This window comes from Caenorhabditis remanei, chromosome V, assembly GCF_010183535.1.
Source record: "Caenorhabditis remanei strain PX506 chromosome V, whole genome shotgun sequence".
In the NCBI taxonomy this organism is placed as follows: domain Eukaryota; kingdom Metazoa; phylum Nematoda; class Chromadorea; order Rhabditida; family Rhabditidae; genus Caenorhabditis; species Caenorhabditis remanei.
In genome coordinates this window covers 16966622-16982224 of record NC_071332.1, presented here as the reverse complement: position 1 = coordinate 16982224, position 15603 = coordinate 16966622, and the positions used below count along the sequence as shown (strand labels likewise).

At 38.1% G+C, this 15603-nt stretch overlaps 7 protein-coding genes across 7 annotated transcripts; 4 read left to right on the top strand and 3 right to left on the bottom strand.

Annotated features, from left to right (window-relative positions):
- Window positions 1-153: 153 nt before the first annotated feature.
- GCK72_020711 (uncharacterized protein) lies at window positions 154-1501 on the bottom strand (the record flags this gene model as incomplete). Its single annotated transcript, XM_053733749.1, has 6 exons — window positions 154-227; window positions 272-527; window positions 570-966; window positions 1021-1099; window positions 1143-1233; window positions 1292-1501. The coding sequence occupies 6 exons, from the start codon at window positions 1499-1501 to the stop codon at window positions 154-156; spliced, it is 1107 nt and encodes a 368-aa protein (XP_053582662.1).
- Window positions 1502-2444: 943 nt separating this feature from the next.
- Window positions 2445-3265, top strand: GCK72_020710 (uncharacterized protein; the record flags this gene model as incomplete). The annotated part of the gene is made up of 3 exons (XM_003097792.2): window positions 2445-2743; window positions 2790-3010; window positions 3054-3265. 3 exons carry the CDS (start codon window positions 2445-2447, stop codon window positions 3263-3265), a joined length of 732 nt encoding a protein of 243 aa, XP_003097840.2.
- Window positions 3266-3472: 207 nt separating this feature from the next.
- On the bottom strand, window positions 3473-4874 carry GCK72_020709 (uncharacterized protein; the record flags this gene model as incomplete). The annotated part of the gene is made up of 3 exons (XM_003097813.2): window positions 3473-3793; window positions 3850-4543; window positions 4798-4874. The coding sequence occupies 3 exons, from the start codon at window positions 4872-4874 to the stop codon at window positions 3473-3475; spliced, it is 1092 nt and encodes a 363-aa protein (XP_003097861.2).
- A 5071-nt stretch (window positions 4875-9945) lies between these two features.
- On the top strand, window positions 9946-10768 carry GCK72_020708 (uncharacterized protein; the record flags this gene model as incomplete). The annotated part of the gene is made up of 3 exons (XM_003097799.2): window positions 9946-10029; window positions 10080-10338; window positions 10392-10768. 3 exons carry the CDS (start codon window positions 9946-9948, stop codon window positions 10766-10768), a joined length of 720 nt encoding a protein of 239 aa, XP_003097847.2.
- A 503-nt stretch (window positions 10769-11271) lies between these two features.
- On the bottom strand, window positions 11272-11645 carry GCK72_020707 (uncharacterized protein; the record flags this gene model as incomplete). Its single annotated transcript, XM_003097791.2, has 2 exons — window positions 11272-11540; window positions 11603-11645. 2 exons carry the CDS (start codon window positions 11643-11645, stop codon window positions 11272-11274), a joined length of 312 nt encoding a protein of 103 aa, XP_003097839.2.
- Window positions 11646-12800: 1155 nt separating this feature from the next.
- Window positions 12801-13866, top strand: GCK72_020706 (uncharacterized protein; the record flags this gene model as incomplete). The annotated part of the gene is made up of 3 exons (XM_003097848.2): window positions 12801-12871; window positions 12915-13569; window positions 13615-13866. The coding sequence occupies 3 exons, from the start codon at window positions 12801-12803 to the stop codon at window positions 13864-13866; spliced, it is 978 nt and encodes a 325-aa protein (XP_003097896.2).
- Window positions 13867-14049: 183 nt separating this feature from the next.
- Window positions 14050-15362, top strand: GCK72_020705 (uncharacterized protein; the record flags this gene model as incomplete). Its single annotated transcript, XM_003097826.2, has 3 exons — window positions 14050-14120; window positions 14373-15069; window positions 15126-15362. The coding sequence occupies 3 exons, from the start codon at window positions 14050-14052 to the stop codon at window positions 15360-15362; spliced, it is 1005 nt and encodes a 334-aa protein (XP_003097874.2).
- Between the last annotated feature and the right edge of the window lie 241 nt (window positions 15363-15603).

Sequence of the window (15603 nt, the reverse complement as noted above, 5' to 3'; positions counted from 1 at the left end):
CTTGAACAAGTCATCCAGGATTGAACAAAAAATTGGATACGAGAAAAGGATCAAAAATTTTCTTTCTTTTTCATAAACATCTCAAATGACAAAAACACTTTATGAGTTAAAAATTCATCGAAAATTACTATTTTGGTTGCGTAGTTCAAATAACTAATTCTGAAGACCAACTGGTTCCTGCTGCACTTTTGCGGATCGCCTCGAAACTGCCCGTTCTGATGTTGCATCTGAAAAACAATTCATTTGGAGAGTCCAAATTTCTAAAACTCACTTGTAGTATTGACTGCGCTTGTTTCATTACCAGACCCACAAATGTCCTCTAACATTCTCCGAACAGCCATGTGAATTCTTTCCGCAGTTTTTCTATATTCTGATACCACACACATCACAATTATGGAATCCATTGCTGGGTAGAGTGTGAAGCAACATAATAGAGCGCCGGATGGAAGGCTGATGTCAAGATTGAATATTGGGACAATGTTGATGATTGAGATGGGAATGAAGAGAATGAGAGTGGGAGCAGTGATCTAGAAATAAGGTTTGAAAACAAAGTGATTGGGGACTTGTACCTGCAAAACCAACGTTTTGAAAAATTGTTTATGAAGTTTTTTAAGATCATCCGAAAAGTTGGTACTCTTATCCTCCATTTGAGTATGCATGCTCCATCCACAGTATATCATAATACCATATTGCAGATTCACAATCACAAATATATTTACAGAACCCATAAGATTCCACCACCTAACTGAGTCATCCAACGGATTGTAGGCTACAAGTGACATGGACGGAATTTCAGAGACATTTGCTTCATATCTAATGAGTAATTCTTCTCGAAAATACTCAGTTGAAATATTATCCATCTTCAGAAAAACATAGACTCCAAGGGCGTATTGAAGACCGAAAAATGAGCAAAAAATTGGCCAGATCAGCCAGCAAACTCCTTTGAAGAACCGCAACTTTTCGACACTGAAATGTTGTTTTTTTGTTTTATTTCTTTATAAAGGCCGGAGCACTGCGTACTCAAAAATCGCCCAGTATCGATAAATAAACTGAACGGACAATAAAGCAACAGTAGCAGAATAAAAGAATGTGTAGCTTCCTAAATTAAAAAAAAAATATGTTTTTAAATTGAAGCGCCCTACCCAAGAAAAAACTCCTCCACGAAAAATCCTCAATGCCAAATGGTTTGTTAAAAGTGAAAAATATAAAACCGGCTTTGTAGTTGTGCACGTTCTGAAATTTTTCAAAACTTTTTTTTTCAGATTCTGTTTCGTTTCGAGACCTAACTTACCGGATAGACAATGATCTCCATAGTAGCGAACATCATACCCAATAGAGTGAACGCACTGATTATATATTTGTACGACCCGAACATTTTTTGTGCCCCACAGAAGTTCAAAACGAGCAAGATGACTCCGAGAGAAATCGAAGCGAAGAATCCAGTTTGAGGAACAAGGTGGGCAATAGTAATCCAGATGAGATAGTTTCCAGGAGACGTCATAATTTTGGTATCGAGGGTTGGCTGTTTTTAGGTGAGAATAAGAGAGGTTTTACTCAAAACCAATACGAGAATAACGGAAATTAGTATATGTCTGTTATTTTTTACTGTTTTTTACAGAGCTTCTATGAAATGATACCGCCCACAGAAATTTTGTCATACTTGTTTTTGGGGGTGTTGATGTACTTGGCTTTTAGAAATAAATTGACAGGGATAGAATATTAAATAGAAAAGTCTTAGATATACACGAGCTTGTCTTGTTAAATCGGGAACCCAGACGAACATTTAAAAAAATTTGAAGTGTATGGAACAGCGAGGAAGAAAAAACTGCATTTTTAAACTAGCTCTATTTTTTGTGAATTTTTAGATTTTTTTTACTTTTCTTCATTTTTTGGGTCCATTTCCTTTACTTATTTCATTGTTTTTTACACAATGCTTCTCAACACTAATCTCGGTGTACGTGATGAGTGATATCAATCCTCTCTCTTTTGAACTTGATGGATCAGATCTAGAAGTCATTAATCTTAAACGTTCAACTCCGTTGAAACTAAAAAATGAGCAAGAAATGGGATAGGAAGAGAACACAATCTTTTCTTCTTATTCTTATCTTGCTATCAGTTGTCCGATTGAAAGGTGCAGTTGTGAAATGTCAAGTATGTTTTTTGATTATTTTTTCAAATAACAATTTTAAAACTTAGAAAATAAAAATGTTCGTCGCCGAGGTCATCATTATGTTGAAGGACACCGTTATATTCTAGAAGATGCAAACTTTGGATTTTTGGTTCCGGAACCTCCTCAAATTCCGTATGTTATTTCATTTCGCCAACAATATATTTTCCTGATTTATAGACGACAAAATAAAACGAAGATGCCCCCAAACAAATATTTCCTGAAGAGTTTCCTGTTTCTTTTCATAACAACTTCGATAAACATCACTATTATCCACATGCATTTCAATACTTCCTCTCAGTATTCATGCGAAAGAAAAGCAATTGGTTATCATACTGGATTGAAAAATCACTTGCTATCAAATGATCAAGTTGAACTGTTATCTCACATTGTTTTTAATGGAATCCATATTGAAAATAATGGAAGAATCGTAATTCAAAATGATCAATCGCGATCTCTGTTGTTAGATCTGCAATTCAAAGTAAGGGCTTTGAAATCAAATTTGAAAGTTATTATTTCTACTAAATACGAGTTGGATTACCTAACCGAAATGCTGAAAAATCCGGCCAGACGAAAGTAGGTAGACTAACTATTAGTTGTATAAGTATAATTTTTGTTTCAGGGTATGGATTGATTTCATTTTCTGGTTTATCAATGAGTATGAAGTTGATGGGTTGGAATTTAGTAGCCTAGTGAGAGGTACAAAGGAAGAAAAGGAAAACTTTGATTTCATCAGTCGAGAGTTGAATTTGGAGTTCGAAAACTTCCAAAAACAAACAAAACGGGAGGAGCCGTATCTCATCAGTTTGGTTGATAGGAATTCTAATTCTTTCATGGAAGAAGGTAATATAGTATCCAGGAACTTTAAGAATATACAAATTTATAGCATCCCTTCCACCTATATTCTTCACACGCAGCAATGAAACTATTGATGGAACTATGGCAGCCTATGTTTGTTCGGACACCGCTTTACGTCAGATACTGTTTACGAATCCTGTTGTGGGATATCCAGAGATTGGTCATAACTCTTCGGCTTTCATTTTTTCATATGTGAAATATGATTTCTCAAACATGAGACTTTTCAATAAATTTGTATGATGTTAAAATCCTTGACTCCGGTCGAAGCACTCCGGCCCGGGTAAATGATAAATTGCACCTCAAGGACAGGAGTCAGAGGTATAGAAAATAAAGAAGATATTTTTTGAATTGGAACAGCTGCGTTGTGTTTCAATGGCTAAAGATCGAAAAATGAATTAATGAGTCATGTACATTTAAAAAAAGTTAGAAGAGGTGATGTATATACTTTTATGCTTCATGAGTAATAATCAAGATCTCACAAGTGATAAATAGAAACAACAACATGAAAATATTTCTGTATGATGATACCCGACTAAGCCAACACAACTGCATTCTCCGGAACATCCGATCTCCCAATAAATGATACAATAAGCTTTTTTGCAAATTATTTTTGAAACTGGTCAGTAATTTTTCTTTGTTTTCAGTTCGGTAGTACCAATGTTGATCCCCACAATCATCCGTGATGCAGTCTCCTAATATTTGACAATCGAAGAAGACTTCGTAAAAGATAATAAACTCCTCAGTTTGGTTATTGGGCGACAGGAATTTCTTAAATATAACTTTAGAATAATTGATGATAGAGCGCATTTCCAGCAATTTCTTACCTCTTTGACAGAAAGAAAGTCGTTCCCAGTCACTGATTTCTTCCATATCGCAACTTTCGCGAATCCGAAAAAGTTTTCCACTGGCTCCGTGACATACAAATGCATTATTTCTAGATTTGTGGCATTTCTCCATTGAGGTAACTCCATAATTTCATTGAGCTTCATTACTGTTTCATTATTTTCGAAAGCTTCATAATCTGTATGCTCCATTGAAATACTTTTCAGGAGATTAGCATCTAGGAATGGTAGAATAGACATGACATGTTCCTGTCGGAAAGCGCTCATTGTGAACCCTTTGACTTTCAATGGGCATGACCGGGATTTCAGAATCTTCATGGTTTTGTCAAGTATTGGAGAAATGAAGTGATGAAACTCTTCTTCGTTTGTCAGACATCCAGAATTGAAATGAAATTGTTCAAGTGTTGACTTTTGATGCTTGATAATAAGTTCGAAATCTCTAAGGAATAACAATATGAAATCTTCGTTTCGCAGAAAAATTTCATGAGATTTATGCTCGAACACACATCCATCCGGGTGGTTGTTGTAAAGTATAAATTCTTTATCCCCAGAAATTTCGTAACACCAGTAAATTCTTTGAGGATGAACATAGATTATGATACCGGTTAGGTTGATGTTTGGAGTCTTGTCATCGATAAAGTTACGGTAGTCGTGACAAGTTTTTCGAAGCGTAAAACTGAAAAAATATTTTCAAAAAACGAATGAAGATTTTAAATAAAAATCATTGGGAGTGATACTCGATGTTCGCGGACTTTGAATTTTTGACCAGCGAATGCAGTTCGAGGGGGTCCAATACAAAAAAGTAGGTGGCGGCTCTTGTTTTAGAGGCGGAGCCCAAAATTTGGGAAAAATTTTATTTTAAAAAAGTCCACGAGCACCAAGTATCACTTTTTTAATATTACGAAATACAGATTTTGTCTCAAAACTCACATCGAAGGGAATCCAACTGCTTCTGTGATTTTCAACATCACATTTTCCGGCATTTCAAGTAGAGACGGTTGAGACATAATTTTTTATTTGAATGGAACCGGAATCAAAAGGCGAACTGACGGTAAAATGAAAATTTGGATGCGTTGTTTTTGACAGACACGCGGTTGTAGAGATAGAAGCAGTAGAGAAAAAGAGACAGCGAACATGTTGAATGTTGTTTGGTTGATGTTCAGTTGAAGGTAACATGAGAAAATAAACAAAATGAAAAGACGTTTGAGAAGAAAAATAGTTTATTCTGGACAGCTGCGATGTGTTTCCGTGGCTAAGGAACAGAAAATGAAAAATGAGTCATGTAAATTGCTAATGATAAAAATACACTAATAACAAACATTTATTCCTAATAATTGATGAGTCATCACGAATTCAAACTGTTCCTTAAAAGAGATACAAACAAAATTTCTATAGTGAGAAACACAACATTATGAATTTTTATTCAGACTACCATGAGGAGAGAAGTAAGTTTTTTTTTCATTTGAGATTTTCCACGAAAGTTTTTAATTGAATATTTTCAGATGAATTTCAAAGAGAGCCCTTCGATATATTTTGGGAAACTAATTCTCATGGTTTGCTGTCTATTAAAGATTGTAACAGACCAATGAGACCGTTATATCGGTTGGTCTTTTGTAATTACTGGCTGGTAATGTGTTTAATTTTTTGAAATTTCCAGACGCGGTGCCTCTCCTCTACCAATAAATAGAAGGAAACGTAAAACTAGTTTTCTCAATAGCTGTATGGTAGGCACTGGCATTGGATTCTTCTTGTTTGTGATATTCATCAGTGGCTGGTATTTATATAAACATATGGGGTTCATGGAAAAGGCGAATTCGACCTCGCCGTCAACTCTTATTTCTGTAGATGCTCCATTTAAGACACCTCCTCCGACAGGTAAGGGTCTGCAAACTTTGGACCCATAAAACTACATTTTTCAGATCTCAAAATCCACAACTACCACCAAACGCGTATTGTAGGCTACTACAAAGCATGGGACAGTCAAGTTATCACCGAATACCAGATGTCTAAACTAACCCATGTCATTTTTAAATATTTGGTTATCAATAGTAACCAAACTGTTGCTTTTAAGAACAATCTAGAAGAAATGAAGTTTTTCGATTTGATGAAAAGGAGGAGCCAGTCTCCGGCACTGAAAATTATGGTATCGATAGAGATACCAGGTGGAAGGAAGAAAAAAGAAGATTTCAAGTAAGTTTAAAATTTTCAAAATTTTTTTTTTTTTTTTGAAAAAAAAACCACCCTGCTATTTTCAGCACTGTCATAAAATCCATCGTCTCATTCATACTCAATCATCAATTAGACGGCGTGGATATTGACTGGCGCAACCCAAATCCTGGGGACATTCCAATACAAGTGGATTTAGTAAAATCTCTCAGAGAAGCTTTTCCAAATCCTCAAAACTATATAATATCTATGACTGCCTCGGGCTTGGAATGGAAGTACAAATATAGGATGAAGCTTAAGGAGCTCTTGATTCACGTGAATTTTTTTAATGTTCTATCCTTTGACTACTACACTACCTCAATCACCGGACCCCCTGCACCCTTATTCTCTGGAGTTGGAGAATATAGAGGGTACAATGTGGACCGGACAATGAAATACTTTGCCTGTGAGACAGGAGCTCCTGGTAAGCTGAATATGGGGGTACCATTCTACGGAACTCATTGGAAAAACGTGGGAGCCTTCCCGATCGATAAGTCAGATGAGATGTGGAGAGTTGCAAATGGCACAACTCATATACCATGGAGGTTATTGAGAAAAGCGATTCTTAAAGCATCCTGGAACAAAAATGCAATGACGCCATATGTTTGGAATTCTAAGCATAACACATTCCTGGGATTCGAGAATCAGAAGAGTTTGGAGAAGAAAATGATTTATGCGAGGAAGAAAAATCTAGGAGGAATTGTCATAGAGTCTATTGGAGGTGATGATAATGAGAATGCATTGTTGGCTGTGATAGCTGAGCAGAGGTTTAATGTTGAAAGTAATGATGTTAATTTTAAATGTTAGATCTCAGAATTTTTTGAATTCATGTATTTATTTATATTATTTCCATTCTCTGACATTACATAAAGTGGATTCCTTTTTGCACACGCTCTAAACAGGACCCTTTGAGAAAAACTGTTGGAAAGGCGCGTGGCCGTCCACGCTGGCTATGATGTGACCTTCGAATTATAGAACTAGTGAACTCTGATATTGATTATTCTTTGGTTTAACCATACATAAAACTACCGCTCACATAAACGACTGTCTATCAATTCTTGGCTATTCTAATTCTGCTTCACGATATAATATTGGCGATCAGGAAACTAAAAGTACTCAGGTATCATGGGGGAAGAAAAATTAGCGTTTGCAAAAGAGCTCACCGAAACGCTGCGAATGTTCCGCGAACAAATGGTGGCGTCGGCGGAAATCCAGCAACAGCAGATGGCTGAGAATCGGCGGCTACACGAAGAAATAGCGGCACGAGCTGCAGCTGGATCCGAGACGGAGACTCTTGAGAACGTGACTGTGCAGACACCTCGAGCCAGAAACAACGCTCGGTTAATGGGTGACTTGGCAAGACGACTTCCACGTTTTGTGTTCACGCTTGACGAACCAGATTCTTTTAAGAAATGGTTTTCACGTCATGAGTTGGTGATTGTTGAAGATGGAAAAGACTTATCGTCAAGAGAGCAAGTCCGGTTACTATTGGGTGCTCTCGATGAATCAGCGTTCCATCGTTATGTCGACTCGCAGCGTGAAGTCGCCGATGTATATGACATTCCATTCAAGGACACAGTTGAGGCGTTAGGAAGAGTATTTGGTTCACATCGTAGTCTGATGATGAAACGACAAGAGTGCCTTCAAATCACGCGAGCTTCCGGAATGTTCCACGATCCACTCGAATATAGCAACAGGATCAGCGAAGCTGTCCTAGATTCGAAGTTGGCTACCATGTCAACAGATGATTGGTCCGTTTTTTTGTTCCTCCGGGGATTAGATGGACCTGGTGATGCTGCAGCCAAAGCATTCTTGATGCAGTGGGCTGAGCAGTGCGAGCGGAAGAAGGAGAAAGTCACATTGGCTTTGATTCATGATGAATGGCTCCGCTTTCTTCAACTCAAACAACTCAGAAATCTGATTGGCATGTCATGGTTGGCTCATTCTCCAGAAGTCAGAGAAGCACTCGATGTCGTGGTAAGCACCGTAACTACAGCAGTTGCGGAGAAGGACAGCAACCAGCTGAGAATGTCCTTACAAACAGAATTTCCAAAAGTTTTCGAAGATACATTAGGGTTGTGCACGAAAGAGAAAGCGCAAGTTCGCACTCTTCCGAATGTAAAGCCAACATTCAAAAAGAGCCGACCAGTTCCGTATGGATCTGAAAAACCAGTAGAAGCAGAACTGAAACGACTTGAAAACATGGGAGTAATTGAGCGCATCTCACATTCAGACTGGGCCTCACCTACTGTCGTGGTCCGAAAAAAGGATTCGGGTAAAGTGCGTATATGTGCTGACTTCAAAAGTTCTGGTCTGAACACTGCCTTGCAGGATGAATACCATCCGTTACCAACCAGTGAAGATATATTTGGAAAGTTAAAAGGGAAGATTTTCTCGCAAATCGATCTGAAAGATGCGTACTTGCAGATTGAACTTGATCCAGAGGCGCAGAAGCTCGCTGTCATCAACACCCACTTGGGACTGTTCAAGTATAAACGGATGCCTTTTGGGTTGAAGCCCGCTCCAGCTATTTTTCAGAAAGTTGTTGATAAGCTAACTAATGGTCTGCCAGGTGTCGCATCTTATTTAGACGACATTATTGTATCCGCAGAGACGATGCATGAACATGAGCACATACTAAAGTTGTTGTTCGCTCGTCTTGAAGAGTATGGATTAAAAGTGAGTCTAGAGAAATGTGCTTTCGCCAAGTCAGAGATCAAATTCCTGGGATTTATAGTAAACGGAAACGGAAGAAAACCCGATCCACAGAAAACTGAAGTAATCCGCGGAATGGAATCTCCAAAAAACCAGAAGCAACTAGCTTCATTTCTGGGAGCGATCTGCTTCTACAGTCGCTTCGTTCCAAAGCTAAGCGATCTGAGGGGTCCGTTGGACCGTCTGATGAAACAAGACGTCGACTGGAAGTGGACCAACATTGAGCAAAATGCTTTCGATAGATTGAAGAATTCTGTGGCCGATGCGACGATGCTGTCTCATTTCAAGGAAGATTGGAAGATTGTCATTGCAGCAGATGCGAGCCAATACGGAATTGGAGGAGTGCTCAGTCACATAAATCCAGAAGGACAAGAAGTGCCCATAGCTCACTTTGCACGATCACTAACGGAGACTGAAAAACGTTATAGTCAAATCGAGAAGGAGGGCTTAGCATTTGGTGTACAATTCATGTATTTATTTATATTATTTCCATTCTCTGACATTACATAAAGTGGATTCCTTTTTGCACACGCAATCAACTATTGGAAAGAGTGTGTACACCAAGAGCGCCGGCGCAATCGGAGAGTTTGAATGGGATGAGCTCGACCAATTCCTTCATAAAGATTTGGAAGCAATTCAGACATTGATGAAAGGAAAATTTTTGCTTGGAGACACAATTTCATTGGTAAGTTAAGAATTCTTAGTTCTAAACCCTCCAGATCCCAATTAACAATTTCCAGGCCGACATCACCCTATTCAGTCATCTGGCCACTGTCTACTACCCACTCCGCTGTCACGTATCAGATGTTCTCAAAAAGGATTTCCCGAAGATTCTGGAGTACTGCGAGAGAGTTCGCAAAGAAGTGTATCCTAATGATTTTAATCTTTAATCAATAATTGGTTTCTAATAAATAATTGTTTAAACTACAGACTCAAAGTTGATTTCAGCTTGATCAACACCCACACCTTTTCCCTTTTTCCAGCTGAACTAATAGGAAATGTATCAAACAAAAATAATGAACTTGTTTGGGATCAACAGGAAAAAGTGTAGTTTAAAAGTGAGCCGGCTGTTCAAACTTTTGATAAAATTATGAAAAATGACGGGTATAAAAGAAACCGCCCAAAACTTTTTGAATATCACATCGCTTCCTTTTAACAATGATTGGTTTCCTTACTATTCTCGCCTTCACAACTTCCGGAGCATTTGCTATTATCGCTGATGACTTCTCTTGCTCCTCTGGTGTAAGTTTCTTTATTCCCAAATTTTATTACCTACAATTTTCATTTTTCAGGGCGTCTATACCTCTGGTGCCACTTCATGCTCCAATAACATGGCCGACGCATCCTGTGCAGTTTTCTACAAAGAATCCGCTCCCGGAGTTGGATATCCAGCTGCAGGAAATTCCGTGCAACGCCCATTTGCCTGCTACACAACTGGAAATGCTCCAGGGCCCATCAATGAAGACTTGAGAAAAATGGCTATAACTAACTGCCCAAAAACTTGTGGATTTTGTTGTGCTACCTCTGCCTTCAACTGCACTAATGTTCAATGTGAGTTCATTAATCCATTTTTTTAAATGTTCTCTTTATTTCTTGATTTCCAGTCCCCCGTATCAACTGTGCCACTATCCAGCCATCCCAATGCTTGAGTTCCATCTGGCGTGAAACAATTGCCCAAGACTGTCCATCTGCCTGTGGATTCTGTAATGAAGGAGGATGCGTCGACGCTGTCACCGACTGCGCTGTCTCGATGTGCAACCAAATTGATTTCCAAGAATTTGTCAACCAGAACTGCAAGAGAACTTGTGCCAGATGTGGTGCCTCGCCATCTAACCCATCGAACCCTCCTGCTCCATGTAACAGCTATCCTGTTGACACCTCTTCCAGTTGTGCTGCTTGGGCTAACAATGGATTCTGTAAGAACGACTTCTACAAGGATGTTGTCAGACAGTATTGTGCTACCACATGCAAAGTTTGCTAGGTAATTTGACAATTGATTAGTATTAGTCTTGATTAATTATTTGTTCTGTATTGTTTGTTTTAAGATTGACCAACGTGAAATAAATATTTTTATAGCGTGTCTTGTCAAGGGTTTTTTGTGGAGATTCTGAAACAGTTACGAAATTCATCTAACTAAAATTGACCGAGATTGCACATATAAGTTTTTGAGTTAGATTTCTTTTGAGTTTGCTTTTCTGAAACAAACTATAACAAAAAATATATATTTGCTATGTCCGAGTTGTTGAAGCTGTGGAGTGTTAGTTTTTAGGGGTATTTCTGGGAAAAGTGTCAAAAACAAAAAAATGGCTTGAAAAAGGCATTCTATCCGTCAGCCCGGTTCAAAAGTATGCCGACAATTGTCATCAACGTTCTGCCAGTATGTGCAGGATTACTGTATAGTTTCTTATCTATGCGTTTAGTTTCTTACAAAAATGTATCCTTGAAATAATCTTCATTCAATAATTCCTCTTTTCAAGTACAAAATCAACAAATTTTACAAGTATTAGAACAATATTCTTTCTTCTGAGCATATGTGAACAACTCGCTTGTACAGAATCCTAGAGCAGCCCATGTCGCACAAGCATCAGTCTTATCCGGGTTTAAGCAAGGGACATTCGGATCAACTGTGACTTTTGGTGGGGAGAAGTAGTCGCAGAATCCGCATGAAGTGGGACAATCTTGAGCGATGACTTCTCGCCAGACCGGGGATACGCATTGACGCGGTTGAATAGTCTCGCAGTTGAGGCGAAGAGCTGAAATTAAGAAATTGAAAAAAAACATTCTCATTATAATTATTACATGTTTGAACACTTACATGGCGAATTGGTGCAATTAAATGCAGAAGTCAGACAACACATTCCACAAGTTCTAGGTCAACTCGCGATAGCCTGCTTTTTTAAAGCCTGGCTTTCAGGACCTCCTATTTCAGTGCCACTATAACATTTGAATGGTCTGGGTGCGGAGTTTCCAACTTGTGGATATCCTGCTCCAGTAGTCGTTTCAGGGAAGAAAGAATCACAAATATTATCTGGCCAGACATTCGAACAAGCGGTCGCTGAGAAAGTGTAGACTCCCTGGGACGAGCAGGAAAAGTCATCGACAATTGCGGCGAGAGCCGGTGAGGGATAAAAAATGAAAAGGGAAAGGAAGACGAGCGTGGTTTTCGCCGAAAAAATGTTCGTTCGCGAGTAGCGGGGGTTTATATTTAATGGGGAAAGTTTGCACAGCTTTTTTGCTAGGCGTGACTTTTGATACTGTAGGATGATTTATGTGACCAGCTTTTTGAGAGTGACTAAACCTTATTCGCGTTCATCAAAGTTCAACTTTTGACAACAATATAAAAATTCTACAAACTACTGTTACAAACATTGCAATATGCAACTTACAGTACCGTGCAGTAAGATACAATTTGGACTTTTTTAGCTGAAAATGATCAACTTCGAGAGGGTGTTACGGTATCACTGATTGTCCCACAAAGTATATGAAATGTAAATGATACAGAAAAAAAGTAGAGCTTTAATTTGGTAGTTGGCAACGTTTTTGTCCGCGCACTCTCTAGAGAGTTATGGTCATTTTAAGGGGACAGCTCAAAAATCACTCTATTTAACACTGAAATGGGACGATTTGAGGGAGAAATTACTTTGTCGATATGTAACTCTCTAGGGAGTGCTCGTACAAAAAAGTTGTCAACTACAAAAATGGAGCTCTACCTTTGTTCTGTATGGTTTTATTTACTTTGTGAGACAATCAGTGATACCGTAACACCCTCTGGTCATTTTCAACTGAAAAGGCCAATTTGCACATCTTACTGCACGATACTGTACATTCTTAACAATCATTCGTTCCTGCAAATCATATTTACCGAGGTCTATTTTTTCGAGTACTGTAACATTTCAGATGTCATTCTCAAGAATGAGTGTTTACTTTACTTAGAGACGGACACTTTCTTATCAGTTACACAATTTTCAGTCAGCCCCTCAACAAACTATTTCTATTTCATTTTTCGTCTTTTAATGTCTTCATTACTGAACCTTCCTATAACTTTTATTGATCAACTTCTTAAAAAACTGGATCAGGAATCTCTGTAAGTGTTCCTCAATCTTATCAATATCGAACTCCTTTTCAAGATTTGTACTTCGAAAGGTTTGTAGTGGACTCCGCAATTACATCGAACATGTTCAACCGGATTACAACATTAATGCCATACGAATCGTGGTTCATTTGAGAAAAATTCAAGTTTGGTACAACGGTGATATTGATAATAGTATATTTTACGAGCAAGGATGTTTGGTGAGGAAAGGAAAGCAAGAGACACTTTTGGAAAACGAAGATTTTATCAAGATTTGTGTGGATGATATGAGAGTGATATTGAGTCAGCGAACTCATGTTTTGAGCTTTTTCTCTCTTTACCTGAAGTTCGATTGCCCAGAAATAACTGGGTATTCTGAACAACTACAAGAAGGACTTCACCAGATTCTGAAGTCAAGAAAGACTCCGATAAAAGTAAGAAACATGGAGTTATCTGCATTGGGACAAGAGGAAATGTTATTGTTTCTCCCATTTTTTGAATTAAGCGGCATTTCTTTGTACTCTTCCATTGGACGAACCGGAGATGAACCATTAGATCTGAGCGAAATTGAGAAGCTGGATCAGTGGAAGTTAGCCAGCAGGGTACATATTTCGAATGTAAACTCGGTTTCTATTCCAAGTTTTTCGCATTTTCAAAAAGTTTCGGCCCGATTTCCATCGGTTTCTTTCAACGACTTGGCTGTGTTAGAAGAGGTTGGTTGCCACTAAATTACATAATTTAATTCCTACAATTTTCAGATGTTCATTCGTAATCCAACATTGCAAGTATTCAAGTTCTACTATCAAGAATTTGATAAAAACCGACTATTGGAGCATCTTGGGGAGCCACAGAGGGGCCGGCCACATCATCATTTATTCGGCCACTGGCACATTCGAATCCCTAGGAGCCAACAAGTTATTCATATTTTATCCTCATTTTGTCATAGGAGACTCACATTTTCCCGTAAAAACTTGTCAGAAGTACCCATCGGTTTTGACGTTCTGAATTGATCCCGCTTGCCCAAAAATCTTTTTTTTTAATTCTTGTTTTCTTATGTACCCATGCCAACCAAACAAAATTCAGCACGTCTCTCTTTCTCTACTGTCTCTGTCTCTACAACCGCGTGCAGTGTCTGCCAATAAAAACATACACAAATTTTTATTCTTGCGTTGATTCCATTCAAATAAAAAACTATGCCATCTTTACTCGAAATGCCTGAAAATGTGATGCTGAAAATCACGGAAGCAGTTGGATTCCCGTCGATGTAAGTTTTGGGAAAAAATGTATATTTCGTAATATTAAAAAAGTTATACTTAAAATTTTCACAAATTTTGGGATTTGCCTCTAAAACAGGAGCCGGAATCTATTATTTGTGTTGTACTATGCCTGTTTTAGTTAAGTTTTGTGGGTGGGGTTCTGAAATAGGCATAAAAATTCAAATCCGCAAAAATCGAGTATCACTTTCAACGAAATTCATTTCAAACCTTCATCGATTTTTCAAAACGTTTTTTTTCAGTCTTACGCTTCGGAAAACCTGTCACGACTACCGTAACTTCATTGATGACAAGACTCCAAATATCAATTTAACCGGTATCTTCATCCATGTCCATCCCAAAAGAATGTACTTGTATTACGAAATATCTGGGACAGTAAAGACATTGATACTTTACAACAACCACCCGGATGGATGTGTGATCAATCATAAATCTCATGAAATGTTTCTGCGAAACGAAGATTTCACATCGTTATTCCTTAAAGACTTCGAACTTTTTATCAAGCATCAAAAGTCAGTACTCGAACAATTTCATTTCTATTCTGGATGTCTGACAAACGAAGAAGAGTTTCATCAATTTATTTCTCCAATACTTGACAAAACCATGAAGATTCTGAAATCCCGGCCACGCCCACTGAAAGTCAAAGAATTCACAATGAGCGCTTTCCGACAGGAGCATGTTATGTCGATTCTACCCTATCTAGATGCTAATCTCCTGACGAATATTTCAATGGGGCATACAGACTATGGAGCTTTCGAAAATAATGAAACAGTAATGAAGCTCAATGAAATTATGGAGTTACCTCAATGGAGAAATGCCACAAGTCTCGACATATCTCATTTGTATGTCACGGAGCCAAACCAAGCATTTTACGGGTTTACGAAAGTTGCGATATGGAAGAAATCAGTGTCTGGGAATGACTTGCTTTTTGTCAAAGAAGTAAGACATTGCTGCAAATGCACTCTATCATCAATTCTTCTAAATTATTATTTCAGAAATTCCTGTCACCCAATAACCAGACCGAGGAGTTCAGTATCAGCTACAAAGACTTCGTCGATAGTCGAATATTAGGAGACTGCATCACAGCTGAATGTGGCAATCAAGATTGGTACTACCGGACCGATAACAATGAAAAAATATTGACGATTTCCAAAATTAACTGGTCTAAGATGCTTGTTGTAAGATTTATCGGGAGATTGGATGTTCCGGAGAGTGCAGTTGTGTTGGCTTAGCATCGAGTGTTATTTTTCCATAAAACGTGCAATTATGTCAGGTTCATCTTTCTATCCTGCTAATTGTTTAAAATGTCAAAACGTGAAAAATGATAAGGTGGGACTTTTGGCAAATTTATTCGAAATTCGAGAAATGTATTTTTGAGAAGAACCCCATTTTTGATCATGAAAGCTTTATTGCTTTCTCAAGACAACTATTCTGAGCGTGAAATTGAGCAAATTCTCCACAATATATATTTTG